The sequence below is a fragment of the Lutjanus erythropterus genome, chromosome 10 (genome assembly GCF_056507025.1).
Source record: "Lutjanus erythropterus isolate fLutEry1 chromosome 10, fLutEry1.hap2, whole genome shotgun sequence".
Taxonomy (NCBI): domain Eukaryota; kingdom Metazoa; phylum Chordata; class Actinopteri; order Lutjaniformes; family Lutjanidae; genus Lutjanus; species Lutjanus erythropterus.
Window position 1 is genome coordinate 21,037,246 of NC_139326.1, and position 25,872 is coordinate 21,063,117.

Here is a 25,872-nt window from a genome sequence, read left to right on the forward strand (position 1 = left end):
TAGAAAGGGCATTATTAGAAAATATATCATGGGCTTCAGTGAAACCTATAGGAAATATTTTGTGATGCAGCTACGTATATTGTAAATGATTTGCAACATGTTTACACAACCATGCACTGGGTTCAAAAAGTAAACACCACTGTTTTAATAGAGTAATTTCTGTGGAGACCGGCTGATGTTATCCTCTGACATACAGAGCACCGCCTGCTTCGGTAATATTGCATCAGAATCGCAATATCCGGGTAACGTCATCAGCCCTCACCCGGCACCCTGACAGGCTGCAGGACAAACCACTGAACCACACTGCAAAAGTTATCTCTGAAAAGGAGGTAGCTTTTCACTGGATATGGCTGACGAGACCGTCGTGGAGAAAATGAGCGAATTACAAGTGGACGAAGGAAAAAAGGTGATACTTAAGTCTCGTTGTCGGAGTTATTTAATCCATATTAGCCAGTTAGCAGCTAGCCTAGCCTGTAGTCGCATCCATGCTGTCATTCAGCCTATAGTAATGTGGTGCTAACTTTAACTTAACGCTAAGTAAATAGCTCTATTTTATGATTGACGCCATGTTGTCTCCAGATAACAGCAGCTTTACTTTCATTTTTGTTTAGAGACACATTTTCGTTTGTTCCACATGGCAGTTAAGCGAGCCCAGTCGGCTAGTTTGGTCTGACTAACGCAGTTCCTTGTTACACGTATTGCTCACTGTGGTCAGGAAGGGAGCCCTAAGCCAAACTCCAATCAAAATTCTGACAATTTAATGTGTCACTGATAACCGGTGGCCTCACACGCACGTTAGACCAAAAAGAAGGACATCGCATGAATCAGTTATGTTCTGTTTTCACATCGGCACATGTCCAGTAGACTAAACAGATTTTTTAAATACAAAGATCACTCTTAGAAGTAGTTTGTACTCATAGATGTCTAACAGTACTTTATGGTACGTTTTAACAAAAGGCGTGAACCACTTCTACATTCCCATTGGGACTTTTTTGAGGTCATTAGTCATTTTCTATCAGCTATGTGCCAGAATTGCAACGATTAATCGATTATTAAATTACTTGCCAACTATTTTGGTAATCAACTAGATGTTTCCAGTCATTTTTAGTTACAAAATGTCCAAATTCTATGATTTCAGCTTCTCAAATGTAAATATTTTGTAGTTTCTATAGTCCTCTTATGACAGTAAACGGAATATCTTTGTGTTTTGGACGTAACAAGACATTTGAGGATGTCAGCTTGGGCTTTGGAAGACAATGATAGGCAAATTTCACTAACTGAACCACTACTCAATTAATAATCGATTAATCTGGAAAATGATTGACAGATTAATTGGTGATAAAATAATCATTAGTTGCAACCCTACTCTATGTGCTATAGGCTATGTAACTAGCAATAAGGAAAGCCTCTTTAAAATAACATTTTTGTGTAGTGTTTATTGGTGTAATGTAAGCTGTAAATGTAACTAATGTTGTCAGACATTGTGTAAGTATGGTGTGTACATTTCACATCTGTATGGTATCTATCTGAACCAGCCACACTAAACTTTCTTCTTGATAAAAGTTCATTAACCTAATAGTGTCATTTTTGGACAGGGAGGGACTGAAGGTGGTAAAGATGGAGGAAAGAAGAAGGCTAAAAGTGCTGCTGGTGACTCTGGAGGCAGAGCTGAGGTGAGTTGTTCACTTATGTGTCAGAAATTACATAGATCCTATTATTAGACATTGTCATGGTGTCTTTACAAGAACTTAAATTATAGTATATATCTTGTATTTGTGTAAATCTGTCATTGCATGATTCAAGAGATCCAATACCTTTGTCACTGTGCTGCTGCAGACAGAGAACAGTATGTACATATAAAAACAAATATAGAAATATAAAGGCATAAAAGAACATGTAGTGAAATTAAGCATAAATAATCAGCTCAAATAGCTGAAAGCAGGCACCCACTGGCTTACTGGGTGTTAAGGTTTATGGTCAGCTTCTAGTATAGTAAATCATTTAATATGGTTAACAAAGCAGAGTTGTTCAAATGCAATGAATAAGTGGTCTAACAATGTTGTCACACTGACATAGTTTCAGCACTGATGCAATTGACTTTCAGAGCAGAAAATATTTCAGCAGTAACTGTCACTGCAAAATATTTTGGTTTTGGTTTCAGTCCTTCAGAGGTACAGTGTCTGAGTATGTCTTTTGTGCTCTCACAGTTTGCCCTGATGTTCATTGTATAATTATACAAACAGATGAGGTAGGCTGAGAGACTAGTGGGTACGCAAACATTTCCTCACCAAATAATTTGTGGAATGCAATCTCCCTCACAGGTTGATTTCTGATTGTTATCTACTGGACTTTTTTTCTTTAAGAGAGACTTAAACTTTTTGTACATAATAGTACCTGATGGCAAGTTTTCACAGAGACGACGTTATCACTCAGCCCCCCTTTTACCCGTCTTTTCTTGTTCCTGTTCAGCTCTCACCGCCACCTGGGTACATTGATGAGCGTCTCACTTTGTACGCAAAGCTGAAAGCTGAGCATGATGCCCTGATGGCAGAAAGGGCAGCAAATAACAGCCGAGCCATTAAAGTGACCCTGCCCGACGGAAAGGTGGTGGATGCTGAGTCATGGAAGACCACACCATACCAGGTGGCCTGTGGAATCAGGTCAGTGTGATGATGAGATTGCTGTAATTGTTACTTTCTAAATGTGACACCTCACTTTCATGAACTGTAGCACAAAAAAAGAAGGAAAAGCTCAAGGGTTCCTCAGGAATGTAATTTCCAAAGACTAGCTGTCAAATGTATTTGTAGAGCCTGTAATCACTGTTAGTTTCAAAAGGCTTCACAACACCCACATTATGAAAACAATAATTGGAAATGACACCCACCAACCTAAGACCGTCCACCGAAGACAAGAAAATACTCTGACAAAGACACCTCATTAGTGTCAATAAAGTAGAAGAAACCTTGTCTTGAGATAGTCTGAGAATGAGCTCCCTACCAGCACAGTCCAGCATATAATAGGTGTAAAGAAAGCGTTAACAGCGATTAAATGTTGATAACCAAAGGTCACATGAACAGACTGCACAGTAAACACTGAAAAAAAAAAAGCTGCGGGAAATGTCAGCAGCTCTATCACCATGATTGTATGAGTAGAGGCCAGCGTTGCTTCATATGACTTCCAAGTGCCAAACTCAGCCCCACCTCTGAAATCTCTAAATGATGCAACAAGCACATTGGTGTACATGACTGGGTTTTTTAACCTTAAGCACCTTAAGCCTGTTTTTAGGTCCTAAAATTCAAGACAATGAGACAGTTTTGTGTTGTAATTTCAGAAGCATTTGGACAACTTCAAAGTAGTCTTGTTAAAATACCTTTTTTTAAAAAAAATCCAAATTCAAATCCACAGCAAAAGGGATGCAACAATATATGTATACATCATAGTATCTATTGTGATATTACATGGTTAATTATTTTATTTTATATTATTGTATTTTTTTATAACATCGCTACCACTGACTGCTGCGTTGTCTTAGTTTTGCAGTTGTACATACATAATTCAAACATTAATTGTCAGAGACAATTGTTGCCATTGTTTTTGCACATTCTTAGGTCATGGCTGTTTACTTTTTTATTTCAAAAGAAGGAAAGCAGAAGCTTTTTAAGTTAAAAGGAAAAACAAATTTTATAGGCATGCACCACCTTAAACAAGTTAGATCAATATTGGACAGCCTTATGGGTATTGCAGTATTTATTTACATGTATGTTTGATCATCATTTAGACCTGACTTTTTTAATATGTTAGTTTTAGAGGATGTCACAGGATATGTTTTTTTTTTTTGTAAAACTGCACAATAATTTGACGTGGAATATTGTCATATTTTCCATCCAGTCAAGGCCTTGCTGACAACACAGTGATTGCTAAAGTGAATAACAGTGTGTGGGACCTGGACAGACCTTTGGAAGATGACTGCAGCCTTCAGTTGCTGAAGTTTGATGATGAGGAGGCCCAAGCTGTAAGTCCACGTCATCCCTGATCTGACATCTGCTTATATTTAGTTTTTTACCCTCCTCACCCCCCACATATGAGTGAGAGGAGGAGAGGGTTGTAAAGTCCTCTTTTTCTAGATGCACAGTTTACTCATTATTGTGCACCATCAACTATACTCACCTGCCAGTGTTTTAACTTAACTGAGAAAGCTTCTGAAAATATTTCTGACATGCTAGAAATGTCTTTGACACACAAAATCTGGTGATTACTTGCCAGTACCAGCATCTTGCAGTTCATCCAACCTTATTGATCTGTAGTTAGGGCAGCTAACCTGAGCATGCAAGGTTAAAGTGATGAATGAGAAGTGTACAATCAATAATAAACCCCAAAGCTTGGTGATTCATCAAGTGTCCGAGCCACAGACACATTAACAGGAGACGTGAGAATGTAAAATCCTGCTGCAATCATGTACTGTCGTAAAAGTGGCAGCAACTGGCCTCTTAAGAGAATAATGAGACCTGTTCCTAAAATAAAAGCCCAATTTCAGCTTCATTATCTATACAAGGTGCTGAATATTTTACCTGAAGAAGAGCCATTTGTCAGTTGACATTTTTAAGTACTGGAGAGATTCCAAAGTCTTAGTCAATTTGCTCTTTATGGTACCATTTGTCACTAAGTTTGATCTGCATATTTTGCAGATTTTTTAACATCTTTTGTACTGTCAGCATTCAAAAGAGCTGATTTTACACAGTTTAGGTGGTTTAAATTTTTTTCAGAGTCTTCAACAAAGTCTGCAGCACAGTGAATTGTAACATCAGCACAGACATCAAGGTCACAGTATACTTCTCATTCTTAATAAACACAAAGGGATAGACTATAAAGCTATTTTGCTAATCAAACAATATATTTTTTTATATTTTTAGGTTTACTGGCACTCAAGTGCTCACATCTTGGGTGAAGCCATGGAGAGGGTGTATGGAGGCTGCCTCTGCTATGGTCCCCCCATCGAGAACGGTTTCTACTACGACATGTTCCTGGAGAACAATGAGTAAGTCGTGCAGGCTTTGGGTTCAGATGTGTCAGTATAATTAGTTGTTAGTCACCCCAGTGTTATTTTGGTGTGTACTTCAAGGCTTAGCGGCTGTCAGTCTGGTTCACTGTCTGAGACCGGTGGCAAACACAAATAGGTGGATTGTAATGACACTAATGCTGTTGAGCTGGATTTTTATTGGGTGTGGATTTGAAATGGCATCTTTCCATATCTGCCCACAGGATTGGAAGACTAAAAGCAAATCTGTTCAAAACACAGAGATTACTCCAGTGAAGGTTTCAAAGTGTGTTGAGACATCCTCAGAAATTTCGACACTTCTTCCTCATAAACAGCTTTTTCACTTGACCTTTCCCTGAAACAGATGCATTTCTCTCTGCTTCAGGCAGCAGGAGAGCGTGAGGAGTGCTGTCTAATTAATTCTACAACCTCCTTAATGAAGTCATTTTATGCTAATGGAATTCTTGTTTTTTCAAGGATGTTTTGACATTGCACAAGCCCTAAAGCCAAGGACTTTTAACTATTTGTCCAGACAGAGGTTATCAGTTTCTGGAAGTCAAAGAATTACATTGGTGAACAAAACGTCTGGCAACATGGCTAAATGTCTGGTCAGACCCCTGATGCCCTCTAGAAACACTGGCAGACTAAATTTAGCAGTGATGGCAGTTTGCATGTTAATGAACTACATAACACAGTCACTGTCGTTGAATTCAATGTTGTGTTTATCTTTTAATGTTTTGGACAGGGGCGTATCAAGCAATGACTTCCCATGTCTGGAGAACTTGTGCAAGAAAATCGTGAAGGAGAAGCAGCCATTTGAGAGGCTGGAGATAAAGAAGGAAACTCTGTTGGAAATGTTCAAGGTATCTGAAAACACAGATGTATTAAAAAAAAAAAGTGGGTAACATTTCAGAAATAAAAGAACTCTAAAACTGTGTCTTCTCCTCAACAGTACAACAAGTTTAAGTGCCGCATTCTGAATGAGAAGGTCACCACTCCGACTACCACAGTTTACAGGTGAGTCTAGGCTCTGTGCATCTGAAAGTTTAATCTGTAAAGTGTAATTCTGGTGGTATTCTACACTTTTTAATCCATCAACAAATCCAAAAACCAAAGCCAAGAATGAATTGATCCTTCTTGAAGTATTGTCTGTGTTGTCGAAACCTGCCATAGGTCTCCTTCCAGGGTGGCTACAGGCCCTTTAAAAAGTCTTAAATTCATACTGATATAAAGCCTTAAAAAGTATTAAATAATCTTAAATTTAGTTTGTGAAGGTCTATTTATTAATTGGATGCTGTAAGCAAAGTCTAAAATTCCTTAACTGCAAAATGCATGTACATTTAACCTTTGCAGATATCCACAAAAGTTTAATCCGAATGACTTTGTTTTTCTGTTACAGTTGTGTGGGGTTTTTTTTTGCTATTTGTTTTTACAAACTTTGTCCCCTGGTTCCTGCTGTAGCATCTGTCTGGATTTCATGGAGAAGCTAGCTAATTAGCTTACCTACAAAGCCTCCAGTTTCTATGGGTTTACTTTCTTCCTAATTTTAATTCTTTCTCCAGTGCTTCCGTTTAGCCATTAATCTCTTGTATTTCAGAGCAAATCTCATGTCATTGCACCTGTCAGCATGAACTGGTGATTTGCATTCCACAGTATCTTGCACATTACCTATCCAGAATATAAATACAAGGAATGACGTTAGTTATTCTGTTTCAGGTGTGGTCCCTTAATCGACTTGTGTCGGGGGCCCCACGTGAGACATACTGGAAAAATCAAGGCACTTAAGATCCACAAGGTGAGCCTTTTTGTTTTCAGCAGTGCATTATGTACATAAACTGATGTATGAAAACTGTTGTTAATGTATATGTGGATTTATTGTTGATTAAACCAGTAGGATTTCAAGCGCTGTAGCCTCTGGACTGAATGTCTGGCAGTAAACACATTTGTTCCCGTTTCTAGAGCAGAGTTACCTTATGTTTTATTCTCAAGGGATTTGATGGACACAAAAGAATGATGAAAGCTAACATATTCCTCTTATGGTGTGCTAGAATTCTTCTACATACTGGGAGGGAAAGGCGGACATGGAAACCCTCCAGAGGATCTATGGAATCTCCTTCCCTGACCCCAAAATGCTCAAAGAGTGGGAGAAGTTTCAGGAGGAAGCCAAGAACAGAGATCACCGCAAACTAGGCCGGGTATGAACTGAAATGTGAAGAAAATGTGAGTTAGCAAAAGAGGGTTGTATGTATAGGTTGTATTCTTACAAAGGAAGGTTATTTAATGGATGTGAAGTTTGTGAAGCTGTGATTTGACTGCAGAGTTGCAGCAATGATCCCATTAAAAACAAATATACAGGTAGAATACTTCTAAAGTGTAAGAACCAGGGTTGGGTTTGATGTGTCTGATTTGAAGTCACACCGATTCAACAGACAGAATGTTCAAAGCCACTTCTGAGCAGTGTGAAAATACCGTACTCCTGGTGCATTTGCAGCAATATAGTTCGATTTTCTGGTAAAGGTGACTCTTTGTTTCAATTTATTTATTTAAGTTTTCTTATATACAATTTAACATAGGCAGTGAGATACAATACAAAGGATGAAGTAGCTCAAAACATGCATCCAAACAAAATATAACAATATCTACAACTCATGGTACAGTCATAAAGCCCAGAGAAAAGGAAACATTTATCTACGTGTAAGACGCAAAACAATAATAAAGCAACACAGAATTAAAATAAGGCCAACAACAAGTTAGTTCTCTCTGTGGGCTGATTAATAATAATAGATGCAGTATATGGGTCATCCAGGTCATACAAGTCTAGGCTGGGCAGGGAGAGAGTGGAGGAAGAAGCTGCAAGGTCTCTCTCGGTATAAACCCTTTCACACAAGCACTGCAATTCTGCACTTATCTAGACACTACCCGAAGGAGCTGTATGTCTGAACACAAAGGTGCGTCAGTTGCCCTGGACTTAACCCTGCCAGGTTTCTAGTCCAAAGTCAGGGTGAGCTGTGTGTGTGAATAGAGCAGGTCATTGTCTGTATAAAGCGAGTGTGTCTGTTCATGATGTTGCATTGTGTGCAGCTGCTTCCTCTCTTTTCTGCTTGCCTGTATATTGCTTTCCACTCTTTTATTGATAAAAGATATTATTACAATGATGATTTATGTGTTGATCTATCATCTATCTATCATCAGACACACAGCAGTGTAGTATGGACATATTTTTGAACATTTTGATGGCATCTTGCTAAGATGAGATGCTGATTCCATCAAATTAAAAGTGCATGACTTCACCTCACCAGACTTTATTGGATCTAGTTGCTGCAATAGTAGGCCAGTTGCCCATCACATTAAATAAAACAATGCTTGCAGTGATTGGCTGTGAGCAAAACTGTATAAATAGTATTTTTTTTGTTTGTTTGTTTTTCAACCAGGGTACATAAAGGATAGAATGCAGGTATCGTTTGACTGGATAAGTTTTGATACTACTTAGTACTGGGTTATTTTTTTGAATACCTTAAAGGTGCGGAGTGCCGATACCGAGCTTTACTGTCAGCCGACATGAGTCTCAATTTTAGCTCACATTTTAAAGTCTTTCTTTGTCATCTGTAATGTGAAAAGATCAGATGAGGTCAGAGTAAATAAAAGTGTGGCCCACAAAGCATCTCTCCTGCCGGTCAGACGGGCTGAAGTTGCTGCCCTCTAGGTCTATAACCTCTCTCCACTACTCCAATTAATTAGTAGAAGTTATGTTTTTAAATGTCAAAGAAAATTTCACTTACTTAATGAGTTGTTCATTTACATATATTGTTCATTTACATATCAATCTAGAAAGAAATACAGAGAATGGCATGATAAAAATCTACCCATGACCCATTTTCCGCTGTGAGTGATAGCAAAATTAACCCAAGGCAAGAGGCAGCAGTCAGTTACTGTAAATCTACATTACAGTCTTTGAAACACTTTCGTTTGCAGTTTTGTTTGTCTGGAAGGCTGCTTTTATTACCATTTAAAAAATGTGTTACTTAGTTGTTGTCAGGGAATTTGACAGTTCAGGGAGTGGGTGTTGTTGCCATTTATTCGTTATAAAAACAGGTGTGGAAAAGCAAGCTAGACAGGAGGACAGTTACATTGTTAGACAAACCCAGGCTACAGTAATATGTGATGAGCTGTTTCATTATTTCTAATTGAAACCAGTTTGGCCTGAGTGGTGGCCCCTTTAAATTTTCAATCACACACCAACAAACCTTTTTTTTTTTCAATCAGGAGCAGGACCTGTTCTTCTTCCATGACCTGAGTCCAGGGAGCTGCTTCTTCCTGCCAAAGGGAGCCTTCATCTACAACACCCTGATTGAGTTCATCAGAGTAAGTCAAAGCTGTCAGACCCACAGTGGATAATTGCTGTGATCTCACTTCAAAGTTTTAAGACATCAGAAAAGACAGAGAGTGCCAGTCAGAAGGTTTAAATTTGCACAGAGACTTTGGGAGAAGCAAAGAACAGATTTGGGCCTTGAGTTAACCTGCTGCAAATTAAAATCACTTAAGGAGTTTAAACTATGGCTAAGTATGCCCATATAAATTGTTATAGTTTGTTGTAGTTTCAAAACTACAGTTCCAGGCTAAAGAGGAAAAGAACCATCCCGATTGTTACCAGAGATGTTGAAGTTCAAAATCCAGCATCTGTGATGTTATGGGTTGTGTTGGTGCTCATGGCATCATGAGTAACTGTCACATCTGTGAAGGCCCCATTGATGCTGGAAGGCACATAAAGGTTTTGGAGCAACATGTCATGGGATGTCCCTGCTTATTTCTGCATGTGGTACAGCAGGTTGGCTTCACAGTAAAAGAGTTCAGGTACTAGACTAGACCTGGCTGCAGTCCAACCCTGTCTACCACAGAACATGTGTGGTATACTATGAAAGCCAAAATACAACAACAGAAACCCCTAACTGTTGAGCACCTGTAGTCTGGCAAGAATGGGAAAGAATTTGACATTCAAAATTTCTACAATTAATGTCCCCAGTGTTGTTAAAAGAAAAGGTGATGGAACACAGTGGTAAGAACTGAAGAAGCTTCTTGCATGAGAGGCGAAACGTCTTGAAGAACTCTATCAAGTCCAGTTGCCTACTACAAACCTTGATATAAAACCCAGTGGTAAACATAACCCCATCTCCAACTAACCCGAAGTTGATCACATTGTACTGTATTCTATTGAATATAGGTGGGAAAGTATTTGCAAATCATTGCATTATGTTTTATCTATGTTTCACACAACGTTTTAACTTTTTTGGCATTCGGATTTGAAAAACAAATTCATTTTAAAACACGATTTGTATGTGCATGCACATATAGTAGATGCCAATTCATATGCATGCCTTCTCTTCCCACAACAATAATGCTAAAAATGAGTGTTCCCATGTCTAATTTATGCTTACTCAATTTGACATTTCTCATCTTTGGCCAGGCAATATAAAAATGTCCTCATTGTGAAGTCTACCTTTGAACACAAACCTATTTAAGAATCTCAAAAAAGCTTTTTATTGGTGGCCAATTATTTGGACTAAATTGAAAAGTGTTTGACAGCATTGACAAAAGGCTTTGCTGCACCTGCTCTATTATGAAGAGCCACAAAATCAATCTGATTTAAAACATTCACTTTCTTGGTTTTCAGTCATTGCAGTCACAATGCAGGTCACATTGGAAGCTATTTCAATTTAATGTTATAAAACAGTTTTCTGACTGAGGATATTTTGAGTAATGAGATGTGTTTATAAAAGGGCTCTGCCTGTGCAAGCAACAAAACACCTAGCACATCTAAATATCTGTAGGGTATATGACTGTCAGGATTCAAAATAAATTGCTCCACTTTATTTATTATCTCTAAGCGTTTTTCTTTCTTTCTTTCTTTTTTTTTAAATTCAAAAGTAGACATCAGACCAAACAGGCCAACTGAAGGTGCCTTAAAGCACTTTTAAAATGCCTCCCTTTTACTTTCAAAATGCCTCCCTTTTACTTTCAGTTTACCCTAGTTTATCCCTTTCATAATGTGTAAACAAACTGGAATGTGAATATGCAGCAGCACAGTATACTCAGAGGTAGTTTGCTCTGTCAAAATCTCAGCCTTTGCATGCAGAGTTATGTATGTTTGAGAGTGTATGCACAATTTATCAGTGAGTCCCCAGGTGTTGACAGAAACTGTTTTAACCAAATGTTGTGATGTGTACAGAGCATTATGAAGCTGGGTTGCATGAGGTGCCAGGGACTCAGAACAAGATTTTCTCACAAAGAAGATTAAATTAAAACTCTTCTGTCTTTGGCAGAGCGAGTACAGGAAGAGGGGTTTCCAGGAGGTGGTGACACCCAATATCTACAACAGTAAGCTGTGGCAGACCTCCGGACACTGGCAGCACTACAGTGAGAACATGTTCTCCTTCGAGGCAGAGAAGGAGACCTTCGCCCTCAAGCCTATGAACTGCCCTGGACACTGGTGAGTAGGGCTGCACCTAGCAGTGTTTTTTTTTTTTGGTTAGTTGACTAATCTAACTACTAATTTATCGATATTACTTGATTAATGTAACGATTAATTTACTCCAAATAAATGTCAAAAATCTACCTCACTAATATTTCATTATTTATTCAATCGTAATCCTGAAAAATAGACACAAAGCACACTTGAATAATGATAATAGTGTTTGTCAGACATAGATTGATTTTATCACTGAAGTAATAAACCATTAAGATAATCATGATGAATTTATTTTGGCAGAAATGATAGAAACAGTATGTTACAGGCTGTGATAATAAACAAATGATAATCCTAATGTATCATGCTTGGGTGGAGACAAAAAGTACACACAACCGTGCTGTTTTATTGCCGCTGCTGCCTGACAGAGCACTTTGGTGCTTTCACTTTCAGCGCTTGTGCAGCGCCGTTGTACTACTGTGAGAAGCTATGTCCAGTTTGTAGAGCTTACTTACTGATCCATCTCTTTAGACAATTGTGGTGAGGTTTGTTAGCTGCAGCTCGCTCTCTGGGAGAACCCTTGCTCTGACGCGTCAACACACATTATGGAAATCAACATATTTTCATAATTGACGATATTGATTAAGTCGACGAATTGCCCCAGTTCTACTGGTGATGCCTCCCTTTCCTTTACATTCAGCGTTCTTTGAAAATATGGTTTTAAATTTCATCAAGGAACCAAAAAAGAAGGAAAATAAAGTCTAAAGGAAAAAAACACCCCAATTCTGTCACACACTGAGTATCAAGTCTTGCTGTGGTGTGAAATAGATATTTTTAGTTGGTTTCTGTCTCTGATCGGACAAACTGTTTGTTGGAGGCACGGCTGTTTGTTTTTTTGCAGCATTTAATCTATTTGAAGGATTAAATGAGCTCAGTCTCTTGTCGTGATACAAAATATTTAACTTAGGTACAATATTTAGTTTAATACATGGTTGTCAAACTCGTTTTGGTTCAGGGGCCACATGCAGCCCAATTTGATCTCAAGTGGGCCGGACCAGTAAAATTAAAGCATAATCTATTGATTATTCTGCTGATTAATCGAGTAATCAGATAAGAAATATTGTGTTGTGCATTTTTTTCTGTTACATTACTTTTGCTTTATTTAAGAACAATTGTAATATACAAAAGAGAAGATAAGACAGATCTATTAATTTATCAACTATAAATTGCTAAGGTAAAATACTCAGTAAAGTAACTTTACTTTTACTGTAGATTTACTTTTACTGCTTTTACTTTACTTTCTACTTTTTATTCCAAGTACAGTGGTAAAAGTAAAGGTAGTAATGTCTGCAGAAACCACAAACAGAGGATGGAACTAACTATTTTAACTGAAACAGTCACCAGAATGCTTTGTTAACATGTTAAAATAGATTGATTAGTGATCAATGTGCCCCCCTCCCCTCCCTCACCTGTTCACTCTACTGTGAGAAGGTCTGAAAGTTTCTCACAGAGAAACACAGACTCTCCTGTTTTACGTATAGGCCTCCGTATACAGTTGTTTAACCTTATAAGTGCATCTGGTTGGTGTTGATGTCATTAACCATCACGTTAGTTTCGACTGTTGTAATAAACTCCGTCATTAACAACAGTCTCCTCCACACGCAGCTTCTCTGCTGATGTGAAAACCGAATCGTGGGTGGATTAATATGTAGGGAAGAACCCAAAATGCGAGTTAGAGTTTGGCTTTTTGGCTTTAAAAACATCCTGCTGCTGAAGAAAGTCAACAGATCAGATACAGACAGGGTCAGAGAATCACACTGACCTGTGTGTGTCTGTACTGTACGTGTGTGTATGGAGGAGCTGTATTGACACAGAGAGGAGAGATGCTGCAGCCGTGTGATAATAAATTACATCAAAATTTAAATGTCGGCACTCATCAATACTCTGGTCTTTAATAACCCCCACATGCGAAACACAGTGTGCTGCACAGGATTTTAGTCATTGAATTAATCAAATTACACGAGGAATCGTTTCAACCCTAAAATTAATGTCCTCTCTGTAATTTTCACACTTTGCAAAGTCATCGGGCCGTACATTTGACACCCCTGGTTTAATATCTAACAAAAAAAAAAGATTCCACCACAGTAATGTGATAAACCCTAACAACCATTAAGCAACATTTTTACACATTTGAGTAGCCTTGTAAGAGTTTGCACTGCGGTTTTGTTCCCAGTAGCTGGCTCAGTCTTTGTGAAATAGCTTCATATTTCCCTGCTACAATAGTTTGTCATCCAGTTCAGCTCAACTTGGAATGGACTGATGCTTGTGCCATATTTTCAGTTGTTGAATGACCCAGTTCAATTTACTGCTGAATGCTGCATTGCAGTGTAAAGAGCCAGACTGCAGCTCTTTGTTTTCAGATCTTTTATCTCCTTTTTACTGTTCCAATCTTTGTGCTGTCCACATGGGCAGCCCCTCTGGAGATCATATTGGAATAGAAATTGAGCAAACACATTTTGTCAAACTGTTGGATGTCACTTAAATCAAATATTGATTGTCTTTCATGGTAGTATTGAAACAGGAGAAGAATTTTCAGTGATCGTGATAACTTGAGGTTGGAGTTGGCAGTTGTAATTTGTGTATTCTTCACACTCTGTGTTTGGCTCCAGTCTGATGTTTGATCACCGGCCGCGCTCCTGGAGAGAGCTGCCCCTTCGCATGGCAGACTTTGGCGTCCTGCACAGGAACGAGCTGTCAGGAGCCCTGACAGGGCTCACCCGTGTTCGCCGCTTCCAGCAGGATGATGCTCATATCTTCTGCTCCATGGAACAGGTGAGAGCTGAACTGATGCACTCACATTACTCAGCCAAATTCACCCAACACACACATTTTAGAGTAACTGAAATCTGATGGAAAAAGATGCCAGATAGAACCAGTAAATTTGACTTAAAGGGATATTCTGGATTATTTGATGTGGAACTGAATGAGGTACTCATAGATAGTCAGTGTATTATGCTGGTTGGCACACCTCCAGTTAGGAGAAGCAGAGAGGGCCACCATCACAGAAGCCAAGCAATGAACTGCTGTGGATGGGGTCAACAGCAAAAGGTTTTTTAGCCACAGTTTGTTGGTAGACAGCTTTTTCTGACAGGATGCCTCTGTGTTTTAGAAGGATAGTTAGGATTCACAAAGTTACAAGGGCAGTGATAGCCCAGCAACTCCTGTGTTCTGTGAGGTAAAATAACAGATTTCATCTATGGAATTTGGTTGGATTGGAGAGAGCAATATTTGACTTATAACACCTGTTTGAACGGCAGCTTCTTTAATTTTACACATCCATGTCTAGTCAAGTCTTGGAGTACAACAATGTATATATGTGGAAGAAGTTAGCCCAATAGTTAGAAGTAGAGCCTTTTGTGGCTCCAGAAGAAGCTGCACAAAGTCAGGTTACTTGAGGCTGCATCAGTTGGGGCTGAAAAAGAAAAACAGTCAGTGGGAGTGGAGTTAGAAGTGTACTTACCAGACCTCACTAACCCACTCATCACCTCTGCTTGAGGCTAGCGCCCTGCGGCTACATCGGCTGCTACTTTACTGGCATAACACACCCAAATCTCTGATTGAAGTGTCAGCAGTTTAATTGCATTGTGGGTAATGTAGGTGCGAGGTTTTGACAGGGATGAAGAATGCATTTACTATAAAACAGACAATCTCTCTGGTTCTGCTGCATTGATTTTGATACTAAAGAAGAAAAAAAGGTGCAATGCTAAATCAGTGCAGTGCAGTACTCATAAGACAGGATTTAATTCATACCACTGTTGTATTTTTCTGGCAATACTTGTGATAAATGTTCCCACTTGCCAGTATTCCTGTTTGAAAGAAGCCCAGTTTGAAGACTCTCTGCACTTCAACATCTTGCTGGCAGAGTTTATTGAATAAAGTCAGGTAATGTTGTTCAGTCTGTCACATTCTCAGGTAAAGTTAGAGGACTCCACACGCTGCTGCAGCCCCATGAAGCAGCTTGCATATTAAGTCCTTTCACCAAAGAGGAGCGCTGCCAATATCGATGCACACAAACAGGAGTTTGGACGACCGAAGAGATTTCTTAATTAGTTTTTTCAAATGTACTAACACAGCAACTTGGAGCCAGGATCCCACTGATTTTGTTTTCTCTTTATTAGTAATGGCAGTGAATTGGATAGTTAATTATCTGATTACACTTTGCACACAAATGATTTCACTTTTAATTTCTCACTCTGACTGCAGCAGCTGGAAAGTGCTGCTTGCTGTCTTTTGTTACTTACCAAATTCAAACAAACTTAAAGCAGACTCCAGGGGAGAAGTTCTGTTCTTACCTCATACTTCCAATGAAGTTTCTAATCAGTGTCAGCAGATGGTAGCTCACATTTAGGAGACATTTAGAGAGACTTGTCCCCTCTAACGTAGAGACTGCTTAAATTGGGTCTTGGCTGAGCCAGTCACGAGTTGACAGCTCCAAAGTACGTCACTTCACAGCTGGCATTACAATGTGTGTCCAGATGTGTCTTGAGTGACCACTTGTGATCGGATTGCACTTCTCCACCATTTATGCAAATAAACACTAGGTTTACCTGTGCTGTCAGCAGCCGGACAGGAGAGAGGCTCCCTGTTGTGCTCGGATTTTGTAACTGAACAACTGAACTTTTACTTTACCTGACTGTGTGGAAATTTGATGTTTTCACTTCGTAAAGGACAAAGAAAGGCATAAATGTGAAAGTCAGAGAAAGTAAACATGGGTGTCCTACTTGTAGTTCAGTTATAAAGTCCCTACACACCACAGAGCTATTTGCTGTTTCTCCTGTTTGCTCTTCAAAGCAAAACACAGAAAGAAACAGCTGCAAAGTTTTGTATTTGCTGAATTTACAAAAACGCCAGAAGGATTAAGAATTTGCTGTAGCACTTTTGCAAATTGTATAAAGCTAATCACTCATCAACTCAAAATTGTGCAATTTTTAAAGGTATCTGGGGATATTACAGTTACTAATGGCTACTAGTAGAATGTGGCCAAATATGGCCCAACCCACATTCGAATGTGGTCTGGGTAAGGGTATCACTAAATCCACAATTCAGTTTGATTTGTCAATTCAAAGGCTGTGCTATTGTGTGACTATGAGTATTGATTTGTGAAGATCAACAGGTCATTGGTTTTATGCCCTGACAACTGTGATGAACTTACATTTTCAAATTCTTCTTTACAAATATGGTCTAAATAGTATCAAGTGTGATATAACAGCCAGAAAGCTATGTTGTGTCATCTTTGAAGTGTTTTTTTATTCAGACACATGCCAAATGCCGCAACTAGACGCGGTTGGAGACAAATCAAACACTGGGAAAATTGTGATTCTGCCTTTGATTTTGAATATATATTAATATTGAATACTAATTTCTACTGATTTTTAGTTGTTATTATAGTAAAATCGTTGCTGTCCACCTCTGATCAGATTACCCAAGATGCATGTTAATGCCAGGTGTAAACTGTTGTACCATATAATATACAAGTGACTGGTCACGTTGTGGAAGTGCATGATTTCCCTACTGGAACTTTAGTAGCAATAAGTTTCACAATTACAGTTCCTGAAAGTACTCATTCGTGATATATTGTCTGCAATAAGCTGAGCCGTTTATCCTCATTTTCTTCCTTGTTAATACTAGAACAAACACAGATTAAATTAGAAATAAAACTTGCAGCCATGTCCAGATGGATGATAGAAATTCTGTTACATCCTCAGATTGAAGATGAGATCAAGGGCTGCTTGGACTTCCTGCGGACTGTGTATGATGTGTTTGGCTTCACTTTCAAACTCAACCTGTCCACAAGACCGGAGAAGTTCCTGGGAGACCCGGACGTCTGGGAACAAGCAGAAAAGGTAATCAGACTTCCTCTTGTTTCTCTTGTATGGTTGAAAATGTGAGCGGCACTCACCGAGTCTCACTGGAGAATTAAGATGCTGATCTGTGGTATTATCTAGATGGAAATCCTGGAGCTACTTCGCAGACAGCAAATGGAAGAGTCTGATTTGTAGACCCAGAGAACATTTATATTTTAATGAATGAGTTTTATTCTGTGGAACCGCTATCAGTTCTGAAGCAGAAAATACTTGTTCGTCTCCAGAGATTCTACATCAGTGCTATCACCGTCTGCCTAGGCTGTCAGATCAAGTTCACTCTCTGTGGACCAGCTCTATATTTTACATCTTGGGTTCAGCTCTGAGTTGCTCTGGGAGAGAGCAGGTAATATTAAAATCAAGCTTGAAAGACATAACCAGAGTGAGTGAAACTGAGTGATAATTAGTCTTCATTGCTGAGTGCTTTCAGCATTTGATGAAACATAGTTAGGGTGTCTCTTGGAATAACTTCAAGTCTGACAGATGAATCTGTAAAATTGGCACTAAATGACAATTGTTAGATAAATGTATCACAAGTTTACTGTATTGTGCAGCCTTTCCAGGATTTTGTGGGCATTGTCTGGATTGTTGCAGCCTAAAATGCTTGATTTCAGTGCAGCTTTTCTAAAAAATTGTGGTGCATTTTGCAATAAAACAGCAAGCATAAAATTCTTTGTAAAATTCGTAGAGCACTGATAAATGTCAGTAAAATAGTGACAAACCTCAAGTTCTTTTCAGTACCAGAGACAAAAACAAATACAAAAAAAGTAAGTAAATAAGAAAACAAAGTTCAATGAAAGGCATATCTATGACATTTGCATGGGGAACTGCTATGATTGGTGGAACTCGCAGGAAGCTACGATGATTGGTCAAATTTCCAGAAAAGTTGCTGTGATTAGACAAAGTTCCAAGGTTAAGCAGAGTTCACAGACATTGGTTGAATTTGTACTAATTGTTGCATCCTCCTGGAGGGACTGACTGTTTTATCAGTAGCACAAGTATTTGAAGCGAATACCTATTGTTTATTTGTCTGGAAGGCTCTGAATGGATGAAAAGGTGACTGCTGACAGAGACACAGCATGCACTGAACTTTACAGCAGTGTGAGATTAGTCTCAGCATCATTTGTTTTCCCCTTCATCTGATTGTTAGACATACAGTATGTTTTATTTCTCCAGTGAAATATTATACCAGCGGTGCAGTGCTCGATTTGTGCTACAAAGATGTTTGATTGTTTTGTTTTCCTCTGTAAAGTGTTTTTTTTTTTTAACACCGCTGGAAACTCCAGTCTCCCTGAAAAGGATAATGCTTTTTATGCCTCGCTGCCCTTGACCATGTTTTATCTCCCCTTTCATTGATTGTTATATTTTTATCATATTGATTTTGTCATTTTGTGTTTGGTGATTCAGGGTTTGGGTAAGGGTGGCATCTTCATCTACAGCAGGCTGCTTGGTCTCAAAATATTCTGGAGTTTCAAATGCATCCTCTGTTTTTCTTATCCACAGAAAGATTTTACTTGGCCATTAGGCTCCAACAAGTCATGTAGTGACTTCCCCACAGGGGACTGCATGTACAATCACACTTTAGTAGATGACACCTTAATCAGTATGCTAAAATGTGAACCAGATATAATGCAAATAGGGGTATTTAATCCTGATAACTGTTTCTATTTGTTCCCCTTTTTTGAACTTGGTTGTATTTTATAAACTTTAAAGGGCTCCTTTTAATTTGCAGTCAGTGGTTTCATTGTTCTGTCGTCAGTGCTTTGTTTTAACTTCGCGCCTTTTGCCCGCTGGAAGCAGAACATTACTGATGATAGTGGTTATTTTTAGCATGTTATTTTATTAGCAATCAATCCAGTGGTCTCAGTAACTATTTAAATATTAAACACTTTTTATTCTGCCGATGGACATAATGGACCAGAGAACTCAACGGCTACAGTACAGAGATTGTGCTGCCGCTGCTTCTTTGCCCCATAATTAAATAGATTATCAACAATAAATAAATAACTACAAATAACTTACACTCATAAAAAAACACTATATAGTAAAGACATTAAATAAAGGTGTGAAAACTATCAATACACTTGAATATTGCAATATTATGTTTTGTCAATTTTTAAACCATTTTATCATCATACATGCAAAGTTTTGTAGTGGTGGTCCATTTTGTGTTGTTATTAAAACCCCAACTGCAAGATAGCAGTGTTATCTATCTTTGCTGCTCTGTTCTGTTCTGCATAAAAAAAGTCAACTTTTAGCTCAGATTTTTTGCACATGTTCTTTATGCAGTGACAGTTTTTTAGAATTATATTTAGAAAAACGGCAATATTTCACCTGGCTTACAATAACACAATATATTACAATATACAGAATAATAAGCCTTGTATCATGCGTGTCGTTTTGCCAGATTGTTGCCACTATACAGCCATGGCATTAAAAAACATTTGTACTTGATAGAGAGCCTAAATATGCTGATTTGGTTGTGCCACATGGGACCCAACTTTGGAAAAATATGAACAGAGATCTATGGCAAGAGCCAAATAATTTTTGATACTATATGAACTGTGCCACAGATTAAATGTGTGTTTGTCAAGCTGAAACATACTTTCAAATGAAAATGCAAATTGAATATATTTGGATAGATGGACATTTTTCATTATTTTGTGACATTTTATAGATGTTGTAGCCCTAGATTAAACATGACACTTAATTTTCTGTGGTAAAATAAAACAGTATACATCTGGCCAAGTAAAAGATTTCTGACCCACTTGCCCAAAAAACATTGAAACCAGCAGTCAACATAGTTTGCAGCTAATACTGCACACTGACTTCTGTCCCAGTGAATATTGCGGTGTGTGAGGATCCGGGAGATGGTTAAATCCATGAGACATATATATATATTTTCAAAGCAAATCTTGCTATACCTCTCAGTCAAATTTCTCAAAGTAAGGATAATGAGCATGACCAGTGTAATATGTCAATCTGTGGAAAAAAGAGATGAGGATTGTAATAGCTTGTTGTACAGCTGTTTGGTTGACCTATCAGAACACTTTTCTCTGGGGAAAACATTTCCTAAATTTAGCGTTGACTTTTATGATTAATGTTTGCATGCACAAAGGTGGAAAATTATATCCACAAAAAAGTGACTTGTAAACTTGGCATAGTGACTGGAACAGAACTTGCTGCATGTTTCCCTCACCTCATTAACTCCCACAAGCAACCATAAAATATTATTGAGACGTTAACATTTCTCAGTTCAGTGATTAGTTCCAGATGAAGGAAATGTCAGGACTAAATATACAGCTTTGCTTAACACCACTGTTTACTCGCATGTTGGTCAGCCATTGAAATGGTAACAAAGCAGTAAGTGTTTGTTTTTACAGCAACTGGAGAACAGCTTGAACGACTTCGGGGAAAAATGGGTTCTCAACCCTGGTGATGGAGCTTTTTATGGACCAAAGGTGAGACATGCGCTGCAGTAATGATGCACTTTTAATTGAACGGCAGGAGGGTCACCGCTGATCATTTGTGTCCTTTCTTTCTTCTTAGATTGACATTCAGATCAAGGATGCCATCGGCCGGTACCATCAGTGTGCCACAATCCAACTTGATTTCCAGCTCCCAATCCGCTTCAATCTCTCCTTTGTCAGGTAGCTCCTATACTAGTGCTTTTTAAAATTCACATTAACGTAAAATGGCAGAAGAATGGCCACTATAAAAAGCTTGTGTGTATATAATTAATGTAGTTTACAAGGTGTATTTATCATTATAAAATAAAGGGCTGTGTAATGAGATTAAGATAATTAAAGATAAATGTTTCTATGAAAAACACTGGAGAAATTGGTGTTGTGGCATGTGGGATACAGAAAATAGGATTGGCTTGAGTGAAACTATATGATGTCAATTTATGGAGAAGCACCAAGGTTTTTGTTGCTGCCCCAGAGGCAATAGATTGTTTTTATTTTGCTGTTGCTTTGTTGTTTTAACCAGCCTCGCTGTCCTGTAAAACACAACATGAATTTCTACAGATGAGATGTTTTCCGTTTGGATGTCTCTGTGCAAGTTTCTAATTTTTTCCCCATTTTAAATGGTTCTGTAGCCATGATGGTGACGACAAGAAGAGACCAGTGATCATCCATAGAGCCATCCTGGGATCAGTAGAGAGGATGATTGCTATTCTGACCGAAAACTACGGAGGAAAATGGTTTGTAGACAATCAATTATAAAAGGTTGATTTGTCAAGTGGGAGTTCACTCGAGACAAGAGATGTTTTTGTTTTATTTCATTTCTTCCTGTAAATGATTTTCAGATTGACTGAGCTGAAAAAACACTAACTTCTGTGGGGGTGTAAATATTTGCACAGGTACCTTGCAGAATGCTTAACAGTTAAATGCTAATGTGTCCTGTTTTTGTTTTTTTTTAGGCCGCTGTGGCTCTCTCCTCGTCAGGTGATGGTTGTACCTGTGGGACCAACCTGTGAGGAGTACGCTAAGAAGGTAAACACTGACCACAGGCACTGTGACTCAGCACTCAAATGCTCCTGTTTTATTACCAATGCACACACAGGCTGGTATGTTGTTTAAGTTTTGTGATGTTGCTGTGTTTTTTGTGGTATTAGTGTGAATTTATATGGTCATCGACATAAATTATTGAACTAGATGGCTCATCAAAACCACATAAAATACCGTTACTTCTTCTGAACTTCATGTTTCTGTATCTTAAGAAGACTTGAAGGAAACCGCAATTTATTACTAGGTTGCTTTTATTTCCATAGCTCAAGCCATTGGTTCTAGATATGATAATAGTGTACTCAAAGTTAATGCTTTGATCTCTGGATGTGGCAACATTGCTATAAATACTGTAGGTCAGACCGGGCAAAAGACATTACGGGTCAGACAATTATACAATTTGTGATCAAGCTCTCAGTTTAGCCAGATGAGCTATCACTTGATTTAGAGAAAGTAAAATAAGTTAAAATTTAATCAGGGAGTCAGTCAAAAATACATATTTTTCCTCTTATCTATCTAGAAAAAATTAAAAATCAAGCAAAGACAGTCAATAGCATTTTGTTTCCGTTAAATCCTTCATTTTGAAAGGAGTCAGTGCTGTGTACACTAGTAATGATAATGAACTGTATCTTTTATATTAAACTAACTTTATTCACTCAATTCTGTACATCCATGCTGTTTGTTGTCCCTCTACTTTTAGTGCTGCTGTCATTACAACCTGTATGCAGCATGCACGGTATACTGTAAAACATCAAGTTTTGGACGTTGCCAACAAAATATTAAACAACTCAACATCGCTATTCAGAGAAGTTGACCAACAGTATAAGTGCCTTATATTGCACACTTCTCAAACCATGACTGATTACTCAAGAAACACAATGCACAGCAGTTGCACTCACACAAAAACCATTTAAGGCAGGTGTTGAACCAATATAGGACAACAATGAAAATATGAAAGAAGGTCTGCACACTGTCAGACGTCTGCAGAAGACCACTGGCTCGAAATGTCAATTATGGATGTGCATATAAAATGCACTTAGGGGAGCTACAGTGTGCAGACCTCCTTTTATGTTTCTGGACTTGAATAACTGTTTTGTATATATGTTTCATATTATTCACAGACCAAATTCATGCCGAATGTTTACTGAATGACTAAGTGTCTGTTCATGAGTTGGAAGAAATCATTAATGAGCTTGTTGAAGACGTAGCTATTTAGATCTGTTAAATTGAGCAATATGTAAATGGCAGTCTGGCAGTGAGACAGGTGTCACTTAACTCAGAGTCTAGAGTGTGTATTTTCACAGCAGTGGGCTTCTGTTTTCAGGATGACGGGCTAACTTTACATTGACAGACAACTGACATCATTATTATCATCAACTTACAGTGGAGGAGTCGCCATCACTTGTTATGGTCAATTTATAATGTTGCAGAGCTCCTGCAGCCTGCCTGTGTCTGCAATGTATGGGGAGGAGGGGGCGGGGGGGGAAACAACTCACTTCAACCATAGATCATATTTTAAACAAGATTACAACCTATTTAAAATAAAATGGTCTATGGCTTCAACCCATTTGGCCTGCTGTACTCATTTTTGCACAGACAGTGGCTACATATTGCTCCTCTAGTTGTGATGGACTTTTAAAACAGACAGTTTAGGCAACATTTTTTTCACCTTTGTTTTTTTTTTTCTTTTGGTCCAAACTCATTTGACTGATCTGTTGGCTTGTTTACGGTCTCTCTGATCATATGTTTGCTCGTGTGTATTTCCCCCTTGGACATATTTTTTAGCAAGTAGAGTGTCATTGCAACTGATGGAACTGATGGCTGGAGCAACAAAATTAAACCCAGGTTGTTTTGAATTTTAATTAACCTTTAGAATTCAAACATATTTTGTGTTGAACCCACTGTTTACTTGCCATGTGTAAAATAAACAGCTGTACAGTCCTGATATGGTAAAGACAGCAGGTTCACACACTGAAGATAATGGTTCATTACAGCCAAGCTGACAACAAAATACGCTATTCCAGCTTTGAAAAACATAAAAATATAGTCTATTAAAATGATTACTTTTAAAACATGCTGTCATAGACTCAACTGTATTTAACTTCTGGCTGTGTCGGTGGTTAATTTGACAGGTCAAGCAGGAGTTCCACAACAGTGGCTTCATGACTGACGTGGATCTGGACCCCGGCTGCACTCTGAACAAAAAGATCAGAAATGCACAGTTGGCGCAGTACAACTTCATCCTGGGTCAGTGTCAACACACGTCTCGTTTCACTGTTCTGTCTGTCGTTTCCTCTCTTTATCTCTTTCGTACTGTCCATCTAGATATTGATTTCTTTTGTCCTCTTTGCTTGTTTTCCTGCTCGGAAAAGTGGTGGGAGAGAAGGAGAAGACGAGTAACACTGTGAACGTACGCACCCGGGATAACAAAGTCCATGGCGAGCGCTCTGTGGAGGATTGCATCGAGCGTCTGAAACAGCTCAAGACCACCAGGAGCCGGAACGCTGAAGAAGACTTCTGAACTTTCTCAAACTCGCTGCTATCAGGTCACACTTCTCTCAACAGAAGTCTGGTAATTTTAAAGGGCCATGTGGTTGAAATCTGTTTGAGGGATAAAACTACCGGTGCCTAGTTTCTGCTTTTTGTCCTCTTAAAACATCAACTTTTCAGTTTTGACAGTTGTCTTTTTTTATGGTGTCTTCCATTGCCTCTCTACTGTATCACTGTGGTTTTGGTTATCAAGTCTCAATATTGCTTTACTCATAAAATGAAGTATAATTGTCTTTATCCCTCCTGCTTATCAGAAATACAGCTAGTAAGATGTGATCAGGTCCTTAAACAGCTTTACAGAACACATCATCAAACGTCCGTCAAATCCAAATATATATGATGATCTGATTAAAACAGAGGGGAAATGGTTTGTCACACTGTCTTAACAGTTTGTATCAGTCATTTTTTCATCAGAGAATTGTACACAAGTTACAATTTTGATAATTAAACAGTTTATTCTTGATCAATGTTATCTGTGTTGTTTTTTTAAGATTTACCTTTTCTGTAGTGAAATTTAACAGCAATCTTTTCTTTCTTCACAATTATGCCACTGCAAACTGTTAATCAGTCAGAATTTGTAGAAAAAGAGGGTCAGTTAATAAGAGTGGGGATGCACAATAAATATCAGGACCGATAAATTATCAGAAGAAAACGGGCGGTTTGTATGGGTGCTGGAAATCCTTTAAAACACTTAAATTTTAATGGCGACTTTCAAAGGTTAGAAAAGTGCTTTACACTACTTGAAATTGTAATTGCATCACTTTCATGATAAATCGGTCTCTAACTGAATAATTTACGTTTTAGATAAAGAAATAAAGTATGTCGGAGTCACTCAGCCGGGTTGGATAGCAGGGTTTTGCAGGTCTTAAAATATCAAAAATTCAGCTGTCTGAATGTGTATATTATATTGATTGAATTGTGAAGCTAACATTACTTTTATAAAGTTGGATTTCCAGTGTAGGAACCATGTCATGATTAATATCTATTGTTCCAATAATTAAAGTATAGCTTATTATTGGCTATAGTTTTACCTGATGATGATGATGCCAAAGCATTTCCTTTGAATTCTTGGGCAAAATATTCTTTAAAAGCCAAAGTATATTAGTTTTTGGTGAATAAATGAACATTTGAAGAGTCAGAACTGTTTTTTTCTTTTTGTTTTACTAGTAATGTTAGATTTGATCAGGTCAGCTATGAAATATTAATTTATCTTTGCTCACTACATCTAAGCCTTTCTTATCCTCAGATGCACATAAACTACAGGTTATATGAACTTCCGAAAATCCGAAATAATAGGTTATCTTATCGGTATCAGCCATGATCCCTAAATATGAGCACATAATACAATAATTACAGCGATGAAGTAATTGCAGTGCAGCTGACAAAGTCAATATGTAC

The 25,872-nt window shown here is 38.2% G+C and overlaps 1 protein-coding gene across 1 annotated transcript; it reads left to right on the top strand.

The window, feature by feature from the left end:
• Positions 1-242: 242 nt before the first annotated feature.
• tars1 (threonyl-tRNA synthetase 1) lies at positions 243-24,937 on the top strand. The gene is made up of 19 exons (XM_084728638.1): positions 243-406; positions 1,596-1,673; positions 2,470-2,660; positions 3,889-4,012; positions 4,911-5,035; positions 5,781-5,898; positions 5,988-6,052; positions 6,752-6,830; positions 7,084-7,230; positions 9,299-9,397; positions 11,353-11,519; positions 14,165-14,327; positions 17,261-17,398; positions 20,800-20,877; positions 20,966-21,066; positions 21,516-21,620; positions 21,840-21,912; positions 24,057-24,171; positions 24,297-24,937. Exons 1-19 carry the CDS (start codon positions 347-349, stop codon positions 24,443-24,445), a joined length of 2,175 nt encoding a protein of 724 aa, XP_084584764.1. The 5' UTR covers positions 243-346; the 3' UTR covers positions 24,446-24,937.
• Positions 24,938-25,872: the final 935 nt, after the last annotated feature.